We start from the raw sequence: 20,834 nt of genomic DNA on the forward strand, positions 1-20,834 counted from the left end.
CTGAGTAGCTGGGATTACAGGCACGCACCACCATGCCCAGCTAATTTTTTGTATTTTTAGTAGAGACGGGGTTTCACCGTGTTGACCAGGATGGTCTCGATCTCCTGACCTCGTGATCCACCCGCCTCGGCCTCCCAAAGTGCTGGGATTACAGGCTTGAGCCACCGCGCCCGGCTTTTTAAATAATTTTCTTAAGTCTCATGAGGTCTGGTGAATTTTTTATATATATTTTTTGAGGCAGAAACTCACTCTGTTGCCCAGTCTGGAGTGCAGTGGCAAGATCACGCCTCACTGCAGCCTTGACCTCTTGGGTGCAGCCTTCCAAGTAGCAGGAACTACAGAACCCCGCCACCATGCCTGGATAATTTTTAAATGTTTTGTAGGCTGGATGCGGTGGCCAGGTAATCCTAGCACTTTGGGAGGCCAAGACGGGTGGATCACTTGAGATCAGGAGTTTGAGACCAGCCTAGCCAACATGGTAACCCCGTCTACACTAAAAATACAAAAATTAGCCGGGCATGGTGGTGCACACCTGTAATCTCAGCTACTCGGGAGGCTGATACAGGAGAATCGCTTGAATCCAGGAGGTGGAGGGAGCGAAGCTGGCAGCACTGTATTTTAGCCTGGGTGACAGAGCCAGACTCCATCTCAATCAATCAATCAATCAATGTTGTCCAGGCTGGTCTCGAACTTCTGGGCTCAAGCGACCTGTATCTGCCTTTCAAAGTCTTGGGATGACAAGTGTGGGCCCTTGTACCAAGCCATAATTTTTGTTTGGCTTGTTTGTTTTGAGACAAGATCCTACTCTGGCATCCAGGCTGTAGTATAGGAGTGTAATTACAGGTTGCTGCAGCCTTGACCTCCCAGACTCAAGTGATCCCCTGACCTCAGCCTCCTGATTAGCTGGGAGCACAGGCACGTACCACCATGCCCAGCTAATTTTTGTATTTCTTGTAGAGATGGGGCTTCACCATTTTGTGCAGCCTGGTCTCAATTTTCCGGGCTCAAGCAATCTTCCCAGCTCAGCCTCCCACGTAGCTAGGAGTACAGGCATACACCACCATGCCTGGTTAAGTTTTTGGTATTTTTTGTAGAAATGGGGTTTCTCCATTTTGGCCAGGCTGGTCTCAAACTCCTGGCCTCAAAGTGATCTGCCTGCCTCGGCCTCCCTAAGTACTTAGATTACAGGCACGAGTCACCGCACCTGGCCAAGAGTACTCACGAAGGCTCCACCAGGCATTTTTTCATTTGGCTTTGCCAGGGTAAATAACAAAGACTGGCAGCTCATTTGCCAAGTGCACAGGTCCTAGTTGTAAATACTGTTAAGAAATGGACATAACCGTTTTGTATGCTCTTGAGCAGAATTTGTATAGCTTGAGCAGAATTAAGGCAGCTCAGCTGCTCATTCTCCACTGATTCTTCACACTATGACTGGCCTGGCAGGCCTGCCTGGGGGCTACAGGGACATGCTGGGTCTGGTTCCACCTTGTGCATCACTCCCAGTGCCGCCTTCCCCTTTTCTGAACTGCCTCTGCCTGGGGCATCTGGCATTTCAGCTGGTCATTCAGGTTCCATGCTTTAGGTTCTAGCTGCCAGTCACTTGCACATGATTTTAATTTTACTCAGCCAGAATCTGTTGAGTACCCAGCAAATGCCAGATACTGCTGAAGTGTACTCTCTTACCTTAAGGAACTTCAACTGAAAAGAGACAAAAGTGGAAACTTTACATTGTAATAGAAAGCAGAAGGAAGTGCATGCCACCTCGTGGTGCAGGTAATGGTGATTCGCTGTGAGATAATAGGAAGAGGATCATTAATTCCAACTGGGGATTTTTCTTCAGGAGGAAGGCAATGATATTTGAACTCTTGCTGGGAAGGACAGAGAAAAAAAAATGAATCTGACATCATAATCTGCCTGTTTACCCAGACTCTAGTCCTTTTGCTAGTAAACTAAAAATCAAATACCCAGGAAAATCATCTCTTAAAAATATCCAGGGTCTGAAGGACAGATCTCATCCTCTCTTGTTTTTAACCTCTGCTGGGAGACCCAATTAGTCTGTTGGCCTCACCACACCCAGATGAAGGCAATGAGCAATCATTGGAAGCCTGAGCAAACAGGTTCTAGGAGTTCCCTTCTTGCCTGTCCGTGCCTTGCTCTCAGAGCCCTTGGGTTTGTAGGCAGGTTCCCCCTCCTTTCCAGTCTTTCAGCTCACGCAGTAGCTGCACCTCTTTCAGGCTCCTTGTTGTACTGCCCAGACCAATGAGTTTGCACATTGTCTTCTGTCTCTTCTGTTGGCAAAGGTTCCTGTTCTCTTAAAGAACTGGCTGCCCTGCTCTCCTCTCATACCACTTTCTCTGCTCTTCAACCACTTCTTTTTTTTTTTTTTTCTGAGATGGAGTCTCACTCTTTCTCCCAGGCTGGAATGCAGTGGTGCGATCTCGGCTCACTGCAACCTCTGCCTGCCAGGCTCAAGTGATTCTCCTGCCTCAGCCTCCCTGAGTAGCTGGAATTATAGATGTGTAGCACCACACCCGGATAATTTTGTATTTTTAGTAGAGACAGGGTTTTGCCATGTTGGCCAGGCTGGTCTTGAACTCCCTGGCCTCATGTGATCTGCCTGCCTTGGCCTCTCAAAGTGCTAGGATTACAGGCATGAGCCGCCTGACTCCTTCAATCACTTACTTCCTCCACTAGCCTCTGTCTTGCCAGAGACAGACACCAGGATGGCCAGTCTCACTCCCGCTCTCCTGCAGAAGAGCAGGAAAAAGAGACAAGGAGGGAAGCAGGTGTGTTGCAGGGAAGCCTTTGGTGCAGATAACCTTGGCTACTTTGTGTCTCCTGGTATGTTTACCGCTTGCAGAGTGGGGTCTGGAAATACCACACTCCACCCCAGGAGAGTGGTCAATAGGCAGCAGGAAAAGGCTTACCCTAGTTATGGGTGCAGCTGCAAACCATGGTGGGTTAGAAAGGTGAGGATATCAGGTGTGGTGGTAGAAGAGCAAGGAAGAAAGAGGACAGGATGTATCTATAAGCAATATTAAGCCTGGACATCTGTCCTGCACAGGGTTGGTCTCTGTGTCTAGAGTCAATATTTAACATTGATTGGGCCCTGGGTGGCACGTAAGATGCAGGGGGAACTCAGATTCTTTTCTGAACACCTTACTCAACATACCAAGTACTGGAGCAGCAGGACTATGGTTCCCTTCTCCTATTCTCAGACGAAGCTTTGGGGCTTTGCTGCTCTTTACCATCAGGAGACCAAGGAGTAAAAGGAAAGCATAGTAAAAAACAAAAACAACAAAAATCTCCCAAAGCATAGTGCTCTGCCCCTGCAATAATAACCAGACATCACATGTTCCATGGGATTCTGTTTCAAGCATGATAATGCTCAAGGCGGTGTCTGTCACAGAGGCCGGGAGAGTTCAGGCCTAAGCCAGGAAAGTGGGTAAAAGCACCCAGGGTGGTATAACAAGGAATCATGTGCTTTTCCCACCTTATGTTCTTGAACTTGGCTGTGTTGATGCTTTTAGGTACTTTCTTCTTTCCTCAGGTTTTCTGTCTTTTTCTTTCCTTTATTACTAGTATTTTGAATTCCCAAAGCAAAACATGTTCAATGTAGAAAAGTCAAAGACTTCAGAAAAATCACACAATGTTGAGTATACAGTGAAAATCCTCATCACCATCCTGTTTCCACTTCCCTCCCTTTGGTGTGCATTCACCTTTTTCTAGGTTCAAATAAGTGTATATATTATATACAAATATTAGACCTTTTTTAAAAAAATTTCTGTGAGACAGAGTCTTCTTCTGTCACCCAGGCTGGAGTGTACTGGCACAATCTTGGCTCACTTCAATCTCTGCCTCCCAGGTTCAAGTGATTCTCCCACCTCAGCCTCCTGAGTAACTGGAACTACAGGCGCAGGCCAACACACCCGGCTAAATTTTCATTTTTAGTAGAGACAAGGTTTCGCCATCATGGCCAGGCTGGTCTCGAACTCCTGACCTCAAGCGATCTGCCCGCCTCTGCCTCCCAAAGTGGCGGGATTACAGGTGTGAGCCATTGCACCCGGCCACTTTCTTTTTCTTAAATACAAATAGTACCATGTAATAATGTATTTCTCTTGCTTTTGTAATAGTTCTGACTCCTCATTCTCTCTCTTCTTTCCTCAGGGATCCGGTGTGATTAAAGCTGGTTTTGCTGGTGATCAGATCCCCAAATACTGCTTTCCAAACTAGTAAGTCATTCTGTAGCTTAGACGTTTGGGAGGTTTGTCAGCTTTGTTATAGGGCCAGCACTATAAGGGACAGAAGCTGGGTTGGCGTCAACAAAGGAAAACAGTTGTCTACATGGTACAATTTGAGAGGCACAGACAAGAAACCTCTTTTTAAAAATCTGATTTTATCTGATGCTAAAAATTGTATGATTGGTAACATTGCTTTGGATGATTGCCTCTTTGTGGAGCCGTTTTTTAAAAATTCTCCTGTCACTCAGGCTGCGGATTAACATTTAACCCACCTACCATCTTTTTTTTTCCTTTTTTTCTTTTTTTTGAGACGGAGTCTTGCTCTATCACCCAGGCTATATAGTACAGTGGCATGATCTTGGCTCATGGCATCCTCTGCTGCCTGGGTTCAAGCGATTCCCCTGCCTCAGCCTCCTGAGTAGCTGGGACTACAGGCACGTGCCACCATGTCCTACTGATATTTTTGTATTTTAGAGGTAAAGATGGGATTTCACCATGTTGGCCAGGATGGTCTCAATCTTCTGACCTCATGATTCACCTGCCTCGGCCTCCCAAAGTGCTGGGATTACAGGCGTGAGCCACCGCGCCCAGGCTAACCCACCTACCATCTTAATGAGAAGGAGTTTCTCAGGGCTTTCCTTCTAAGGCTCAGAGACTGCAGGCAGGAGAAGAGCATAGAGGCTTAGAGGAAGGGCATAAAGGAGGAGGGAAAGGAAGAGGCTATCTGTCTGATCTGTAGCATCACAGTTTATTTTGGTTTTGTTTTTTTAAGACAAAGTCTCATTCTGTAGCCCAGGCTGGAGTGCAGTGGTGCAATCTCGGCTTACTGCAACCTCTGCCTTCTGGGTTAAAGCAATTCTCATGCCTCAGCCTCCCAAGTAGCTGAGATGTGCCACCATGCCCAGCTACTTTTTGTATTTTTAGTAGAAACAGGGTTTCACCATGTTGCCCAGGCTGGCCTCAAACTCCTGACCTCAAATGATCCACCTGCCTTGGCCTCCCAAAGTGCTGGGATTGTAGGCATGAGCCACTGAGCCCAGCCCAGCATCAGTTTTACTTAGAGGTCCTGGGAAGGGGACTAAGGACACTAACATTTTTTGAGTTAATCACTCATTTAGAAATTCTCATTTTCGGCCGGACGCGGTGGCTCAAGCCTGTAATCCCAGCACTTTGGGAGGCCGAGGCGGGTGGATCACGAGGTCAAGAGGTCGAGACCATCCTGGTCAACATGGTGAAACCCCGTCTCTACTAAAAATACAAAAAATTAGCTGGGCATGGTGGTGTGTGCCTGTAATCCCAACTACTCAGGAGAATTGCCTGAACCCAGGAGGTGGAGGTTGCGGTGAGCCGAGATCGCGCCATTGCACTCCAACCTGGGTAACATGAGTGAAACTCCGTCTCAAAAAAAAAAAAAAAAAGAAATTCTCATTTTCTTAGACTCCGTCTCAAAAAAAAAAGAAATTCTCATTTTCTTAGCTTTGTTGGTCTGTACATACACTGGGGAAAGAGGAGAACTAAAGGTATTGAATACTCTAAAAATTTGTTTTCATAATTTATAATAAATACAATAAAATGAAGTAATATCTAAATAATACATGTTCATTTTAGAAATTGTGGAAAATACAGAAAAGTAGAAAGAAGAAAATCAAAATCAACTGTGACCTCACTCCACGAAGATAATCTCAGTAGAATTTGAGTGTGTATGTGCATCTATACATCCTTCCCGTGTTCTGTCATGAAATGAAAAATGATGGTCCTCCTCACTCTCTTTTCTAGTGTGGGCCGACCCAAGCACGTTCGTGTCATGGCAGGAGCCCTCGAAGGTGACATCTTCATTGGCCCCAAAGCTGAGGTAATTCCCAGGCCTGCAGAACAAGCCTCAAGCCAGCAGAGGACCTTCATTATTCACCACATGGGACACGTCCCAACATTTGGACACACCCATAAGTAAAAGGAGCAACTTTCTCTGAAAATCTCCCTTTTTGGTTTATTTTTCCCAGAAACAGCCTGTGGTCTTGGAGAAGAAATATCTGGAACCCCACTTTGGGAAACACTGAGACCAGTCTAGAAAACATGGATTTTACCCTCCGTATTCTGTCAGTGCCTTATCAGTGATCAAATTGACTGTTTGCTATTTTTTTTGCAAAAAAAATGCAGTGGGGAGATCCTGGCTGGTGTACCCTAGGGATGAGTTAATTAGCACAGCCTTGGCAGAGCCCTCATGCAGCCTCTTGTAAGCAGAACAGCAGAATCACTGTTGCCATCCTTGGCCTCAACTGCTGAGGCCCAGAAGTGGAAGCCAGGAAATTGTGTCCTGGAACCAGGCATTGAGGAAGGTTCCTCCTGTCACTTGCCCTGGAGGCACCTGAGGGCCCATGGAAATGCAGAAGCCCCCTGCTTTGCCAGCTCCTTGGGAATGAGAGTAGTTTGCAGCAAACAGTATATAGACTTGGAGAATGAGTGCCCACCCTTAGCCCTGGGCAAGCACAGCAGGGTAGGAGCTCAAGAAGCTGAGGCTTTTTTGCAAGTGATTCAGCTTGCACTGCTCAGTTTTGGGAGAGCAGGGTCCTAGGCAGAGCCTGACTGCTGCTACAAGCCCCGTTCTCTTTTCCCAGGAGCACCGAGGGCTGCTCTCCATCCGCTATCCCATGGAGCATGGCATCGTCAAGGACTGGAACGACATGGAACGCATCTGGCAATATGTCTATTCTAAGGACCAGCTGCAGACTTTCTCAGAGGAGGTGAGGATCCCATGTGTAGGGCACTCCTGTGGGTTATGCAAAGCTGGGTCAAACTCCTACCCTAGAGATGATGAGGAGGATGATGATAACTGCCAAGAGTGTTGGAGCCATTTGCTTTTCAGGCGTATTCAAATTTAAACTTAACACCATTCCTATGAGATATAGGTAGTATTATCTCATTTTACAAACAAGAGAACAAGTTCAGAAAAGCCAACTCATGTTTCCAAGGTCACTTCGTGAATAAAGAATACAGATGGGACTCAAACCTATGTCTTTTAGAATTCAGAGCCTATGCTCATTAACTTCTCATCCAGACTGGAGTGCAATAGCTCACTACAGCCTCAACCTCTTGGGCTCAAGTAATCCTCACATCTCAGCACCACCCCCCACCACCCCCAGCTAAAATATTTTTTTTTATTTTTTACAGTGGAGTTTTGCTCTTGTTATCCAGGCTGGAGTGCAATGGTATGTTCTAGGCTCACTACAACCTCCACCTCCCAGATTCAAATGATTCTCCTGCTTCATCCTCCCAAGTAGCTAGGATTACAGCATGAGCTACAGTGCCTGGCCAATTTTTGTATTTTTTGTAGAGATAAGGTTTTGCCATGTTTCCCAGGCTGGTCTCAAACTCCTGTGTTCAAGCAGTCCATCCACCTCCACGTCTCAAAGTGCTGGGATTACAGGCGTGAGCCACCGTGTGCAGCCTGTGCTTATTAACTTCTGAGGAAGTAACCCTCCATTCAAAAATCCAAAGGGAGACTGGGTGCTGTGGCTCACACCTGTAATCCCAGAAATTTGGGTGGCTCTCTTGAGCTCCGGAGTTTGAGATCAACCTGGGCAGCATGGTGAAACACCATCTCTACTAAAAATATGAAGAAAAAAAAAAAAAATAGCCCAGGTGTGGTGGTGGGAGCCTTAGTCCCAGCTACTTGGAAGACTGAGGTGGGAGGATTGCTTGAGCTTGGGAGGCTGAGGTTGCAGTGAGCCAAGATCAACTCCTAGCCTGGGTGACAGAGCAAGACCCTGTCTCAAAAAAAAAAAAAAGAGAGAGGTGCAAACCAGGTGTATCAATTTCTAGGTGCAAATGGGATGTTTTGAGTCTTTTTTAAAGCAGTGGCTCCCAAACTTTTTGGCTCCAGGGACTAGTTTCTTGGAAGACAATTTTTCTATGGGGGTTGGGCTTGGGGTGTGGGGATAGTTTCCGGATGAAACTGTTCCACCTCTGATCATCAGGTATTTGATCTTCATGAGTATGCGACCTAGATCCCTCACATGCACAGTTCACAGTAGGGTTCACACTCCTATGAGAATCTAGTGCCTTGGATGATCTGACAGGAGGTGGAGCTCAGACAGTAGTGCTGGCTTACCTGCCACTCACCTCCTGCTGTGCGGCCTGGTTCCTAGCAGGCCACAGACTGGTACTGGTCTGTGGCAGGCAGTAGAGTGGGGGAAGAATTTAGAGTTTCACAACTTGACCATTGGAAATACATAGTAGACACAGGGGCCTGTATAACAATCTTGGAGGACAGGGAGGGAAGTTGGGGCCACAGCTCAGAACAGAAAGAGATTTTAAAGAGGGCATTAACTTGAAAAGTTAAGAAACCTACTTGGGCAGGGATAGGTGACAGGCACAGCTTGGCTTTTTTTGGAGGGAGGCTGAGAAAAGTCCCCAGGGTCTCAAACCAGCAAGTCAGGGTCTTCTCCCCCAAGACTAATGAGGGTGGAAATCTGGCCTTGCCCTTATTGTCTCCCTGGCTCCTTTCACCAGCATCCTGTGCTCCTGACTGAGGCACCTTTAAACCCACGAAAAAACCGGGAACGAGCTGCTGAAGTTTTCTTTGAGACCTTCAACGTGCCTGCTCTTTTCATCTCCATGCAAGCTGTGCTCAGCCTGTGAGTAGCAGCTGGCTAGCCTGGCCCCTGCGGGGAAAGCAGTCTTTTGGCACAGCTGAGGCTGGCTCTCCTCTGGGATGGTTCAGAGTAACTTGAGCCCCGTCTGCTAGGGAAGGGTTAAAGATGGTGGGAAAGAGAGAGAGGCTTTTGCTGAAACTGAGCACTGAGGCTTTGTAGTTGAAAGCAGAGGAGGACATGTGGCTGCTATTGACCATATCTCAGTGTCAGGACTCCTAGCAGGTTTGGTCCCCAAGGCCTTGGCTCTGCCTGCTGAGGCAGCCACATGCTGCAGCAGCTCTTCCTGGAGGCCCCTGTAATGTGTCCCCTTATTATTCAGTGCTAACTGTGGCTGGCTGCTCGGCCAGGCCCCTGAGACAACCATGATCCAAATGCTACCATATTCCTTGTTCTCATGCCCCATGGTTCCTCTCACACTCCTTCCCCACCTCACACCAGGGTGAGGCCTACTGCAGAGACCATCCACGGTCACCTACAATGGGATTTATTTGACCCCATTAACTACTTGTGAGCTAGCGTTTAAAAATCAAGAGCTATCTCATCAAAATCCAAATTGTTGGCTTCTCTGAAAAAAATGGGATGATCTGGGAATGCCGGCACATATTCCCACAGGGCAGAAATCAGCTGGAGCTGAAGAGTGGCTAAGATGGAGCTGGAAAGCACACCCTCCGACTCGCCCATGCTCTCTTGGCCTCCCCCAGTTCAGCAGGGTGTCAGTTACCTTACTTGCCTTTTTTTGGAGGGAGGCTGACAAAGGTCCCCTGGCTCTCAAACCAGCAAGGCAGGATCTCCTGCCTTCTTTTTTTTGTTTTTGAGACAGAGTCTTGCTCTGTCACCCAGGCTAGAGTACAGTGGCATGATCTCGGCTCACTGCAACCTCTGCTTCCCGGGTTCAAGCAATTCTCTTACCTCAGCTTCCTGAATGGCAGGATTATAGGCGTGCGCCATTACACCTGGCTAAGTTTTTTATATTTTTAGTTAAGACAGGCTTTACCATGTTGGTCAGGCAGTCTCAAACACCTGACCTCGTGATCTGCCCGCCTCAGCCTCCCAAAGTGCTGGGATTACAGGCGTGAGCCACCACACCCGGCCTCCTGCCTTCATTTTTTATGAAAGTGAAAAATATTCATATTTTTATTTACTCTTTTCCTGCCTGGCCCCTGTAGGCATTTGAGAGGTTTTGCCTTTTGTCTAGAGACTCAAAACTGGCCCCTAGGCTGGGTGTCTGAAGTAGCTGAAGGCCAGGCCATCTCAGACAGGAAGGCCTGCTCTTCTGGGCATGGGGAGGGAACTTGAAGAAGTTTAGCACCTTCTGTTCAGGTGTTTCATGGCTTGCTCCAACACTCAGGCTGCTTTAGTACCCAGTCCCTTCTAAGGCCTCTGGAGATAGGCAGGCCCAAGCTTTAGTTTAGCCAACATTGAATACTCAAAAGAAGTATATTTCTTCCAAGCTTGAGGAGGCAGTGCTTAGTGACGGTTTGCCCCTTTGCTTCAGTTATGCCACAGGCAGGACCACGGGGGTGGTGCTGGATTCTGGGGATGGCGTAACCCATGCTGTGCCCATCTATGAGGGCTTTGCCATGCCCCACTCCATCATGCGCATCGACATCGCGGGCCGGGATGTCTCTCGCTTCCTGCGCCTCTACCTGCGTAAGGAGGGCTACGATTTCCACTCATCCTCTGAGTTTGAGATTGTCAAGGCCATAAAGGAAGTAAGTGCTGCCCCTGGGCCTAGGGATGGAGTGGGGGGTTGGAGCAGAGCAGCCAGAACCCTGGTGACCTGCCTGGGGGTCCCTGCCGATACCCTGTTCTTCCCAGCCAGGTCTCCCCCACTTCACACTGACAGATTTGCCTTCCTGATGTGCAGCCATCTTGCTGGGGGAAAGGGAACTGCTTCCATTTCTTCAATTGGGTGATCGCTACATAGGGGCTCTCTATGTTTCTCTTATACCTTATATGCAAATTAAATTGGGTTTTGTTTTGTTTGTTTTTGAGATGGAGTCTCACTCTTTTGCCCAGGCTATGGTGCAGTGGTGCGATCTCGGCTCACTGTAATCTGCGCCTCCCGGGTTCAAGCAATTCTCCTGTCTCAGCCTCCCAAGTAGCTGGGATTACAGGTGCCCACCACCACACCCCACTAATTTTTGTATTTTTCACAGAGAGGAGGTTTCACCATGTTGATCAGGCTGGTCTCAAACTCCTGACCATAAGTGATCTGCCCACCTCAGCCTCCCAAAGTGCTGGGATTACAGGCATGAGCTACCATATCGGTCCTGGTTTTTTTATTTTTTAACATCCTTGAAGAAGTCATAATACATTTAATACATTTGTCTTTGTAATGTAAGTAAACTGAACCCTCCTGCCCCCTCTGGCTATAGGGAAACCACTGAGCTGGGTAGGACCAGAACCATATGAGGGTAGGAGAAAGATGCCTGGACCTGGCTGAACTTAGGCTGTGGTCTCAGACCTAGGATCCAGAGGCCAGGTTTCCAAGCTTGTCCCCCAGGAAGGTGGAGCAGGTAAGAACTCATATGCCAAATGCCACCCAGTGAAGGCCAACAGATACCTGCCAGCCCCTGCTTCTGGGCAGCAGCTGTAGTGACCATTGGGGCAATCACAGCGTTTAGATATGTTTCTGCAGCAGCACGTTCCTCCCCTGGGCATTTGACTGGGTATGCACCAAGTTTCCTGCCAGCCTGACTGTCATGCTTGGTTCTGCAGAGAGCCTGCTACTTATCCATAAACCCCCAGAAGGATGAGACGCTAGAGACAGAGAAGGCTCAGTACTACCTGCCTGATGGCAGCACCATTGAGGTAGGTGGCCGGCCTTCTTCCTTTGGTTCCCTTAGGTCCACAAAAGCTCTGGGCCCAACCAGCATTTCCCATGAGGGGCTGGAGTCCAGCAAGCCAGTCCCTTTACACCAAGCTTGTCCCACCGGCTGCACATGGCCCAGGATGACTTTCAGTGAGGCCCAATACAAATTCATAAACTTTCTTAAAGCATTATGAGATTTTTTTCACGATTTTTTTTTTTTTTTTAGCCTAGCAGCTATCATTAGTGTTAGTGTATTTTATGTGTGGCCCAAGACAATTCTTCTTTCAGTGTGGCCCGGGGAAGCCGGGGCCACACTGGAATTGGATACCCCTGCTTTATACCTCTGTCTGGAGTAGCAGAGCTCCTGAGAATGAGTGGCCCTGTCTCCTGCAGAGGAGGCAGCAGGGACTTTGCTCCCTCCCATTAGAGGGAAGGAAGCTCCTAAGGGATTTTCCCACATCAGTATGAGATTTGGAAGTGTGATGGTTAGTGCCATCCTTCACCACACTTGCATACCTGGGCACAGTGTAGGTGAGTTGCCACTCGCTTGAACCTCCGTTGATAGGACGTTTCCATGAGCAAATAAATCCATGTACTGATGCCAAAGATCTCTTGGCTGGAAAATGCCAGAGCGAGAATGAAATATAGGAGCCTCCCCTCACTAGTTTGTAGGAGCCCTATCTTTGTTCCTTCAAGCCCTTGACATGTAGAGTCTGTCTTGAACTTGGCCTTCATAGCCACCTAGTTACTAACTGATGTGCAGAGGGTCGTCTTCCATTCCCACTCCCAAAGGGACCTTGGTCCCATCCCCAACCTCTTCAGCTGGCCCTCCTACCTGCAGATTGGTCCTTCCCGATTCCGGGCTCCTGAACTGCTCTTCAGGCCAGACTTGATCGGGGAGGAGAGTGAAGGCATCCACGAGGTCCTGGTGTTCGCCATCCAGAAGTCAGACATGGACCTGCGACGCACGCTTTTCTCCAACATTGTCCTGTCAGGAGGCTCTACCCTGTTCAAAGGTTGGTCTTTGCTCTTGGAGCCCTCCCCCTGGAAACGTTCAGCTCCTTGTGGTTCCAGGCACCCAGTGAACTGACTTGAAGTTCTCCTCTTCTGCCCATTCAGGTTTTGGTGACAGACTACTGAGTGAAGTGAAGAAACTAGCTCCAAAAGACGTGAAGATCAGGGTAGGAGCACGGTGGGGCCTGGCCTGGGTGGAACTGGGCCTCCATGGACAGAGCGCCGTCCGGTGTAGCTTCCCTCCGGCTTTGCCCAGGCTCTTCAGGCAGCCATGGCTCTATAAGCAGCACCAGATTCCCAGCCTGTACACTGACCCTGAGGTCTAGGTCAGCCACAGGGAGGCTGAGTTCTTATTCTCCCTCTTCACTCCAAAGGAAGGCAGTTCTAATACTCAGATGAGGCAGGGTACTAGGTGGAGGGCCCTTCATGTGATCTTTCAGGGAAACTATGATCTTGAGAGGAGACTGACTTTTACTGCTGCTGTACCCCCTACCCAGGTGGCTCCCTACCACACAATCTGATGCCTTAGTGATGGGCGAAGGGGGTTGGCTATCTGCGGAGAGGGGAGATCCTAGAGGAAGGAGTGCAGTTCCTGTCGCGAAGTCTGCTTCTCCCTGGCCCCAGATAGCCCCAGCTTCCCTGGGACCTGTGGGCACTGGAAACCTGCTTTCCCAGATGAGTGGCAGGCTGGCCACAGTGCCCTCCAGAGAGGCCAGAGCTTCAGGCTTGTCATGTGAAATGCATCCTCTGCCTTGGGCAGAGAGAGGAGCATTGTAGGGAAAGAGAGCGGGAGGGCTGGAAGTCTTAGATTGCACTTTCTCCCCACCTTTGCAGATATCTGCACCTCAGGAGAGACTGTATTCCACGTGGATTGGGTGAGTAGCTCTTCTGGGAGTGAGAACGGAACAGGAAGTGATGGCACTGATAACTCCTCAGCACCCCGTCCCTCTAAAGAAAACTCTGATTTGATTTGGCTCTAGGGGACTGGCAGGCTCCACACACACCCACATCTCTCTCACACCGTTCCTCTTGGTTTCCTTCCTCCAGGGGCTCCATCCTTGCCTCCCTGGACACCTTTAAGAAGATGTGGGTCTCCAAGAAGGAATATGAGGAAGACGGTGCCCGATCCATCCACAGGAAAACCTTCTAATGTTGGGACATCATCTTCACCTCTCTCTGAAGTTAACTCCACTTTAAAACTCGCTTTCTTGAGTCGGGAGTGTTTGCGAGGAACTGCCTGTGTGTGTGTGAGTACGTGTGTGGGTACGAGTGTGTGCGCGCATGCGAGTGCCGTGTGGCCCAGGGACCCCGGGCCCAGAAAGGATGATGAACTACCTGCGATGGTGACAGCCTGAGGCCTGGGGTTGACCACTAACTGGCTCCTGACAGGGAAGAGCACTGGCAGAGGCTGCACTCCCTCCTCAGGTGGGCCTCTGGCTGGCTATGGGGGACTTCGTTTACTACCACAGGGAGAGAGAGGGAGGTAAGCCACCCCCTGGGAGACCTTGCTGCTGCCCATCCTAGGCTGGGCTGGCCCTACCCTCACCCCCACCCCCCAGGATGCCCTGAGGCCCCAGGCAGCTGCTGCCTCCCCTTGCTGGTCACTCTGCTATCGATGCCTCCTGACCACACATTGAAGATGGGCTGGGGTTGAGTTCTGTCTGATTTTGTTGCCATTTTGGTTTGGGAGGCTGGAAAAGCACCCCAAGAGCTATTACAGAGACTGGAGTCAGGAGAGAGCAGGAGGCCTTCATGTTCACCAGGGAACAAGACCACACCAGCCACTAGAGGAGAGCAGGAACAGTCCTCCCTCTGAGTGGCTGCAGAGTTAATGTTCCCAGTCCAGTCCCCTTCCGGGGGCCTTGGGAGAGTTTAAGGCGCCTGCTGGTTCCAGGTCCTCGCTTTCCATCTGTTCTCATTGCAATGCCATCTTCAGACAGTTTTATTTATTGAAGTGTTTGTTCAGTAAGGGGCTGGAGAGAGGGAACTTGCTGCCTCCCACCCTGCCTCACTAATGTTTACAGCACCTGAGCTTAGCCTAGCCTCCAGGGCCCCGCCTTTCCCTGCTGATGGTGAGAAGACAGGGTCCACAGGCTGCAGGACCATTTGAGATTGGAAGCTACACTCAAAGACATGCCCACCAGCCTCTTTCTCCCTCTTCCTTTTGCTCACTGCCCTGGAATCAACAGGCTGGTTGCTGGTTAGATCTTCTGAAACAGGAGTAGAATTTTTCTTTGGCAGAGGCCCCTAAGCAAGGGAGGGGTGTTGGAGAGCCCGTGCCCTTAGGACTGGAGAAAGCTGCAATTAACCAAGTTGCCTTTTGCCACTGTAGCTGACCAGGGGACTAGGTTGTAGAGGTGGGAAGGCCCCTCTGGGCTGATTTTGTGCCATTCTTGACCTTGGGCCTGGTTGGTTAAGGAGGGAGAGGGCCAGACCAGAGTGCCAGGAGCTAATGGAGCCAGGCCTGACTCCTAGGAGTGATCCAAAGGCCTTCAACCCAGATGGTACAAAGCTGGGGTCAGCCTGTCTTCACCGGCACGCTCACCTCTGACCCACCCCAATCCCAGACTCCACGCAGCGTTCTCCCCCACGCCGTCCTATGACCAAAGGCCCCTGCCAGGTGTGGGCCACAGCAGCAGGTGTGTGTGAAAGCGATATAGCGCCCCGCGGACTGCAGTGCGCTTAACCAACTCACCTCCCTTCTCTTAGCCCAAGCCTGTCCCTCGCACAGCCTCGCACAAACCACATTGCCTGGTGGGGCCCAGTGTACTGAAATAAAGTCGTTCTGATAGACACATCAGCTGGGCCTCTATCTGTCTGTCACCAAGGCCAAGTGGGAAGAGAGACGAGTGATAGGCCCTGAATCTGAGGTGGTGATTGGGCCTGATCCATCCTCTAGAGGGCATCGTTGCACCAGCCAGCCTTGTTCAGGGCATAGCCCAAGTCCCAGCCTATCAGGTGGATGCAGCCCAAGTTCAAGAGCAGAGGGTCCCACTCTTGTGTACATTCAAGCCCAACGGTGAGACTCAACTCCAGATGACAGGAGCAGCTCTTGACATCCCTGAAATCAGAGATTCTCAAAACTGTCATGTGTATAAGAAGGCCAGGAGCTTGGATGCACGCAGTGGCTCACACATGTAATCCCAGCATTTTGGGAGGCTGAGGCAGGTGGATTATGAGGTCAGAGGTTTGAGACTGGCCTGACCAACATGGTAAAACCCCATTCCTACTAAAAACAAAAAAAATTAGCCGGGTGTGGTGCCATGTGCCTGTAATCCCAGCTACTCGGGATGCTGAGGCAGGAACCCGGGAGGCAGGGGTGGGGTTAGCCAAGATCATGCCATTGCACTCCAGCCTGGGCGACAGAGTGAGACTCCATCTCAAAACAAACCAAAAAACCAGAAGGCTGGGAGCTTATTACAATGCAGTTTCCAGGGCCTACACCCAAATATCCTGATTAATCACTTCTCCACTTAAAAACTTCACTTGGGAGGAAAATTCCCAGGTGCTTGACAAATGGTAACCTATTTTAATCTTCCTGGTAGCCTTACAAAGTATATGTGCTTTTATTGTCCATTTTACAGATAAGGATTTGGAGCCACAGAAAGATTAAACAGTTTCCCAAAGTTCTGTGCCCCCTCCCCTTTTTTTTGTTTGAGAAGACTCGCTTTGTTGCCCAGGCTGGAATACAGTGGTGCGATCTTGATTTCTGCTCACTGCAACCTCTGCTTCCCGGGTTCAAGCGATTCTCCTGCCTCAGCCTCCCAAGTACAGGTGCCTGCCACCAGGCCCAGCTAATTTTTGTATTTTTAATAGATACAGGGTTTCACCATGTTGGCCAGGCTGGTCTTGAACTTCTGACCTCAGGTGATCTGCCCTCTTCGGCCTCCCAAAGTGCTGGGATTACACGTGTGAGCCACCGCACCCAGCACTGGCTTTTATTAATCTAGGATGTAAGCCCAGGCCATACAGCCTAAGCCTACATTTTTAATTACTATGCAGACTGTAAAAAAACATTGGCCTAGAGCAGTGGTTCCCAACTGGGACCAATTTTGCCTCCCAGGACACATCTAGCAATGCCTGGAGATATATTTGGTAGTTACAACTGGTGGGGGGGAGAGGTGCTAAACGTCTACAACAGAGAAATATCTGACCCCAAATATCTCTAGTGCCAAGTTTGATAAATGGTTTCTGAGAGCCTTGGTTTTCAGCCCCAGCTGCATGGCAAAATCACCTACAGCAATGTTCCAAATCCCACTGCCCAGGCCATACTGCAGACCCATTAAGTCAGAATCCCAAGGAACAGAATTCAGATGTCGGTATTTTTTGAGCTCCAAAGGTGACCCTAAGGCTGAGAACCTTGGGCCTGAAAGAGGCTCCTCTCTGACTGTCATGCCCAGCAGTGGTACGTGGGAAATGCACTGAGGCTGCTGGCTCCAGGCCTGACAGTCATTTTGGGCCCAGTGCCTATGCAGTTACCAATCTTTTTCTCCCTAGTACCTTGGTAACCCACCATTCTTTGTGTGTGTGTGTGTGACAGAGTCTTGCTCTGTCACCCAGGTTGGAGTGGACGCAGTGGCATGATGTCGGCTCAATGCAACCTCCTCCTTCTGAGTTCAAGCAATTCTCCTGCCTCAGCCTCCCGAGTAGCTGGGATTACAGGCGCATGCCACCATGCCCAGTTACTTTTTGTATTTTTAGTAGAGATGGGGTTTTGCCATGTTGGCCAGGCTGGTCTCAAACTCGACCTCAGGTGATCCACCTCAGCCTCCCAAAGTGAAAGGTGGCTCAAGCTGGGATTACACGCTTGAGCCACCGTGCCCAGCCTACCTACCACTCTTATTCAGAAAAAATGCTCTCGGGGGCTTTTTCTAGTCAGTAAGGAATCCTGGTTCTCAATCCCAGCAATCCACCACTCACTCGCAAAATACAGACATGAGGAAAAAGAATGGCTGACTTTAATCAAGTCTGTAAGGAAATAAACATCTTTAGAGGCTGTGTGGGGGTGGGGAGCCTTGCAACAAAGGAGCCATGCCACTTCAAGCACAGCTGAAGCAGAGAACCTTCTGAGAGAAACCACTAGAAGGGTGGACCAAGGGGGAGGTGGGACTTACAGTCAGCTTTCCCTGACTGGGAAAAAGGGAGCAGTTGCAGTATCAAAAGTGAGCCCACCACAGCGGCCAGCTCCGGCCAGGAAGTGGGGTGGCCTTCCATGCCCCATGGCAGACCCGTGTGTGCCACAGGGCAGCCCCATCCCTTCTTGGTCCTCTTCTTTCCTCCTGCCCCACTAGAGAATCACATCCCTGAGCACATACAGCCCAGCCCTTGCCCAAGCTGAGCCAGACAGCTAAGCAGGGACTTAGACCACAGTGATGCCCCTGGCTCAGTTCCAGGAGCTCCCTGCTGCCATGTCCTCTAGGCTGCACTGGAGGAAAGTGGTGGAGCAGGATGCGGGTAAAACTGGCTCCTGGCCGGGCGCAGTGGCTCACACATTTATTCCTAGCACTTTGGGAGACAGAGGCAGGCAGATCACTTGAGGTCATGAGTTTGAGACTAGCCCGGCCAACATGGTGAAACCCCATCTCTACTAAAAATACAAAAATTAGGCCAGGCACAGTGGCTCACACCTGTAATCCCAGCAGTTTGGGATTGGGCGGATCACTTGAGGTCTGGGGTTCAAGACTAGCCGGGCCAACATGATGAAACCCTGTCTCTACTAAAAATACAAAAACTAATTGGGTGTGGTGGTACACCCTATAATCCCAGCTGCTCAGGAGGCTGAGGCAGGAGAATCGCTTGAACCTGGGAGGCAGAGGTTGCAGTGAGCCCAGATTGCACCACTGCACTCCAGCCTGGGCAACAGATTGAGACTTCATCTCAAAACAAAACGAAACAAAACAATGAAATCCTTAAAAAATGGCTTCTGCCCCAGGCTGCCAGCACCATTCTCAGTGGGGTGGCCTTGGCCTTGCCACACCTCTCACACCATCTTAACATCCTGGGTTTGGGCCTGTGACAGGTTCTGGCGCTGGGCCTTGACCATGTGCAGGCGTCTCCCGTGCAGCGTGAACTGGGACCAGGTGAAGAGCTGAAGCAGCGCACAGGTGATGGGCACCAGCACCAGCAGGTAGAAGCAGCCCTGGCGGAGCGTTGGGGCTCGTGCAGGGGCTGGAGCTGGGGGCTCTGGCCAGGGATGGGCACTCCCCACAGGGGTTATCAGGGACTGCTGGAAGAGGTCATGACCTAGGACAAAAGAGTACAGAAAGCCATGGTCAGCCCACTGCCCTCCAAGCCTTGGTGCCTTCCAAGTCCATGGTGTGACATCTCAACACCACATGGATATGTCCAGATCACAACTCCTGATTCCCCCAAACCCGCTCCTCTCCTACTCTTCCTGTCTCAGTGACAGGCACCACCATCCACCCAATAACTCAGGCCCACAACCTCAAAGTCCTCCTCAGTTTCCTGATTCAGTTCACGCCATCTCTCTCCAACTCCAGAACATATCCCACCTGCCACCACCCTGGTCCAAGTCTCCATGCCCTCTGCCACAGTCTCCCAAAGATCTCCCTGCTGTCCCCATTCTGGCCTCCCTATGATCTGCTGTCCATATGGCAGCCAGAGTGAATTTTTTTTTTTTTTTTTTTTGAGGCGGAGTCTCACTCTATTGCCCAGGCTGGAGTGCAGTGGCACGATCTCAGCTCACTGTTACTTCCACCTCCTGAGTTCAATCGATTCTCCTGCCTCAGCTTCCCAAGTATGTGCCACCAAGCCCAGCTAATTTTTGCATTTTTTAGTAGAGACGGGGGTTCCACTGTATGTTGGCCAGGCTGGTCTTCAATACCTCCCCACCTCACCCTCCTAAAGTGCTGGAATTATAGGCATGAGCCACCTCACCCAGCCCAGAGAGAATTTTGTTAAAAAGTCAGTCACGGCCGGGCGTGGTGGCTCACGCCTGTAATCCTAGCACTTTGGGAGGCCAAGGTGGGTGGATCACCTGAGGTCAGGAGTTCAAGACCAGCCTGGCCATCATGGTGAAACCCCATCTTTAAAAAAAAAAAAAGTCAATCACACCATGTCACTTCCCTGTTTAAAACCCTCCCTAGCCAGGCATGGTGGCTCATGCCTGTAATCTAGCACTTTGGGAGGCTGAGGTGGGCAGATCACCTGAGCTCAGGAGTTCAAGACCAGCCTGGGCAACCTGGCAAAACCCCGTCTCTACATAAAATACAAAAAGTTAGCTGGGCATGGTGACATGTGCTTGTCCCAACTACTTGGGAGGCTGAGGTGTCAGGCTCACTTGAACCTGGGAGGTCAAGGCTGCAGTGAGCCAAGATCGTACCACTGCACTCCAACCTGGGTGACAGGGAGACACCATCTCAAAAAATAAATAAAAATAAAACCCTTCCAACAGCTTGCTTCTAGCACTGCCTTGATCAACAAAGCCCTCTTCACTTTTCCAGCTGCATCTCCTAATCGATCACACTTGATACCCTGAGCCTTTGCACCTGCTGTTCCCTCTGCCTCTCACTGAGACCTTTTCTAGACAAATCCTTGCCATTCAGCTCACATCCGAGGGTCACCTTCTCAGAGAGGCCTTCCCTGATGACATGGCATAGCTTCTCATTCACGCCGCCTTACATCACCCCAATTTCAGCATAACACTATCATTGCCTGATAATGTCTTGTTTGGCTGTTTATTCCCAACCCCACCCCACCCCTGACTAGAATGCAAGCTCCACGGTGGCAAAGACCTTGTCTATCTTATTCATGGTTAGCTCCCTGGCACCTAGACCAGGGCCTACAGAGAAGAAATTCCGTACATATTTGTTGAATGAATGAATAAATGAATAAACTAAGAAAGCATGGAGGAATCTGTGACCCAGTGACTCTAGCCATGTGGGGGGCACCGGTTGCCACCTTCCCTCACTGCACCTAGAGCCCAGGCTTGCCAGTCAGTGTGCCAGGTCAGCTGTGCCCCCTGGAGCCTTAAGAGCCCTTTGCCTCAGGCCGGGCGCGGTGGCTCAAGCCTGTAATCCCAGCACTTTGGGAGGCCGAGGCGGGTGGATCACGAGGTCAAGAGATCGAGACCATCCTGGTCAACATGGTGAA

General features: G+C 50.0%; 2 protein-coding genes across 2 annotated transcripts in view; one reads left to right on the plus strand and one right to left on the minus strand.

The window, feature by feature from the left end:
• The window catches only part of ACTR1A (actin related protein 1A), a 22,901-nt gene extending 7,379 nt beyond the window's left edge, over positions 1 to 15,522 (plus strand). The window contains exons 2-11 of the mRNA XM_017531151.1: positions 4,168 to 4,232; positions 6,018 to 6,093; positions 6,857 to 6,982; positions 8,751 to 8,875; positions 10,389 to 10,605; positions 11,615 to 11,707; positions 12,550 to 12,724; positions 12,828 to 12,889; positions 13,557 to 13,597; positions 13,770 to 15,522. Of these exons, the coding sequence (XP_017386640.1) occupies positions 4,168 to 4,232; positions 6,018 to 6,093; positions 6,857 to 6,982; positions 8,751 to 8,875; positions 10,389 to 10,605; positions 11,615 to 11,707; positions 12,550 to 12,724; positions 12,828 to 12,889; positions 13,557 to 13,597; positions 13,770 to 13,872 (1,083 nt within the window). The 3' untranslated portion in view covers positions 13,873 to 15,522. The remainder of the gene's footprint in view (positions 1 to 4,167; positions 4,233 to 6,017; positions 6,094 to 6,856; positions 6,983 to 8,750; positions 8,876 to 10,388; positions 10,606 to 11,614; positions 11,708 to 12,549; positions 12,725 to 12,827; positions 12,890 to 13,556; positions 13,598 to 13,769) is intronic.
• A 2,923-nt stretch (positions 15,523 to 18,445) lies between these two features.
• Positions 18,446 to 20,834, minus strand: part of MFSD13A (major facilitator superfamily domain containing 13A) — a 14,690-nt gene continuing 12,301 nt past the window's right edge. The window contains exon 8 of the mRNA XM_037739560.1: positions 18,446 to 19,023. Within this exon, the coding sequence (XP_037595488.1) occupies positions 18,703 to 19,023 (321 nt within the window). The 3' untranslated portion in view covers positions 18,446 to 18,702. The remainder of the gene's footprint in view (positions 19,024 to 20,834) is intronic.

The sequence above is a fragment of the Cebus imitator genome, unplaced genomic scaffold (assembly GCF_001604975.1).
Source record: "Cebus imitator isolate Cc_AM_T3 unplaced genomic scaffold, Cebus_imitator-1.0 Scaffold71, whole genome shotgun sequence".
NCBI lineage: Eukaryota > Metazoa > Chordata > Mammalia > Primates > Cebidae > Cebus > Cebus imitator.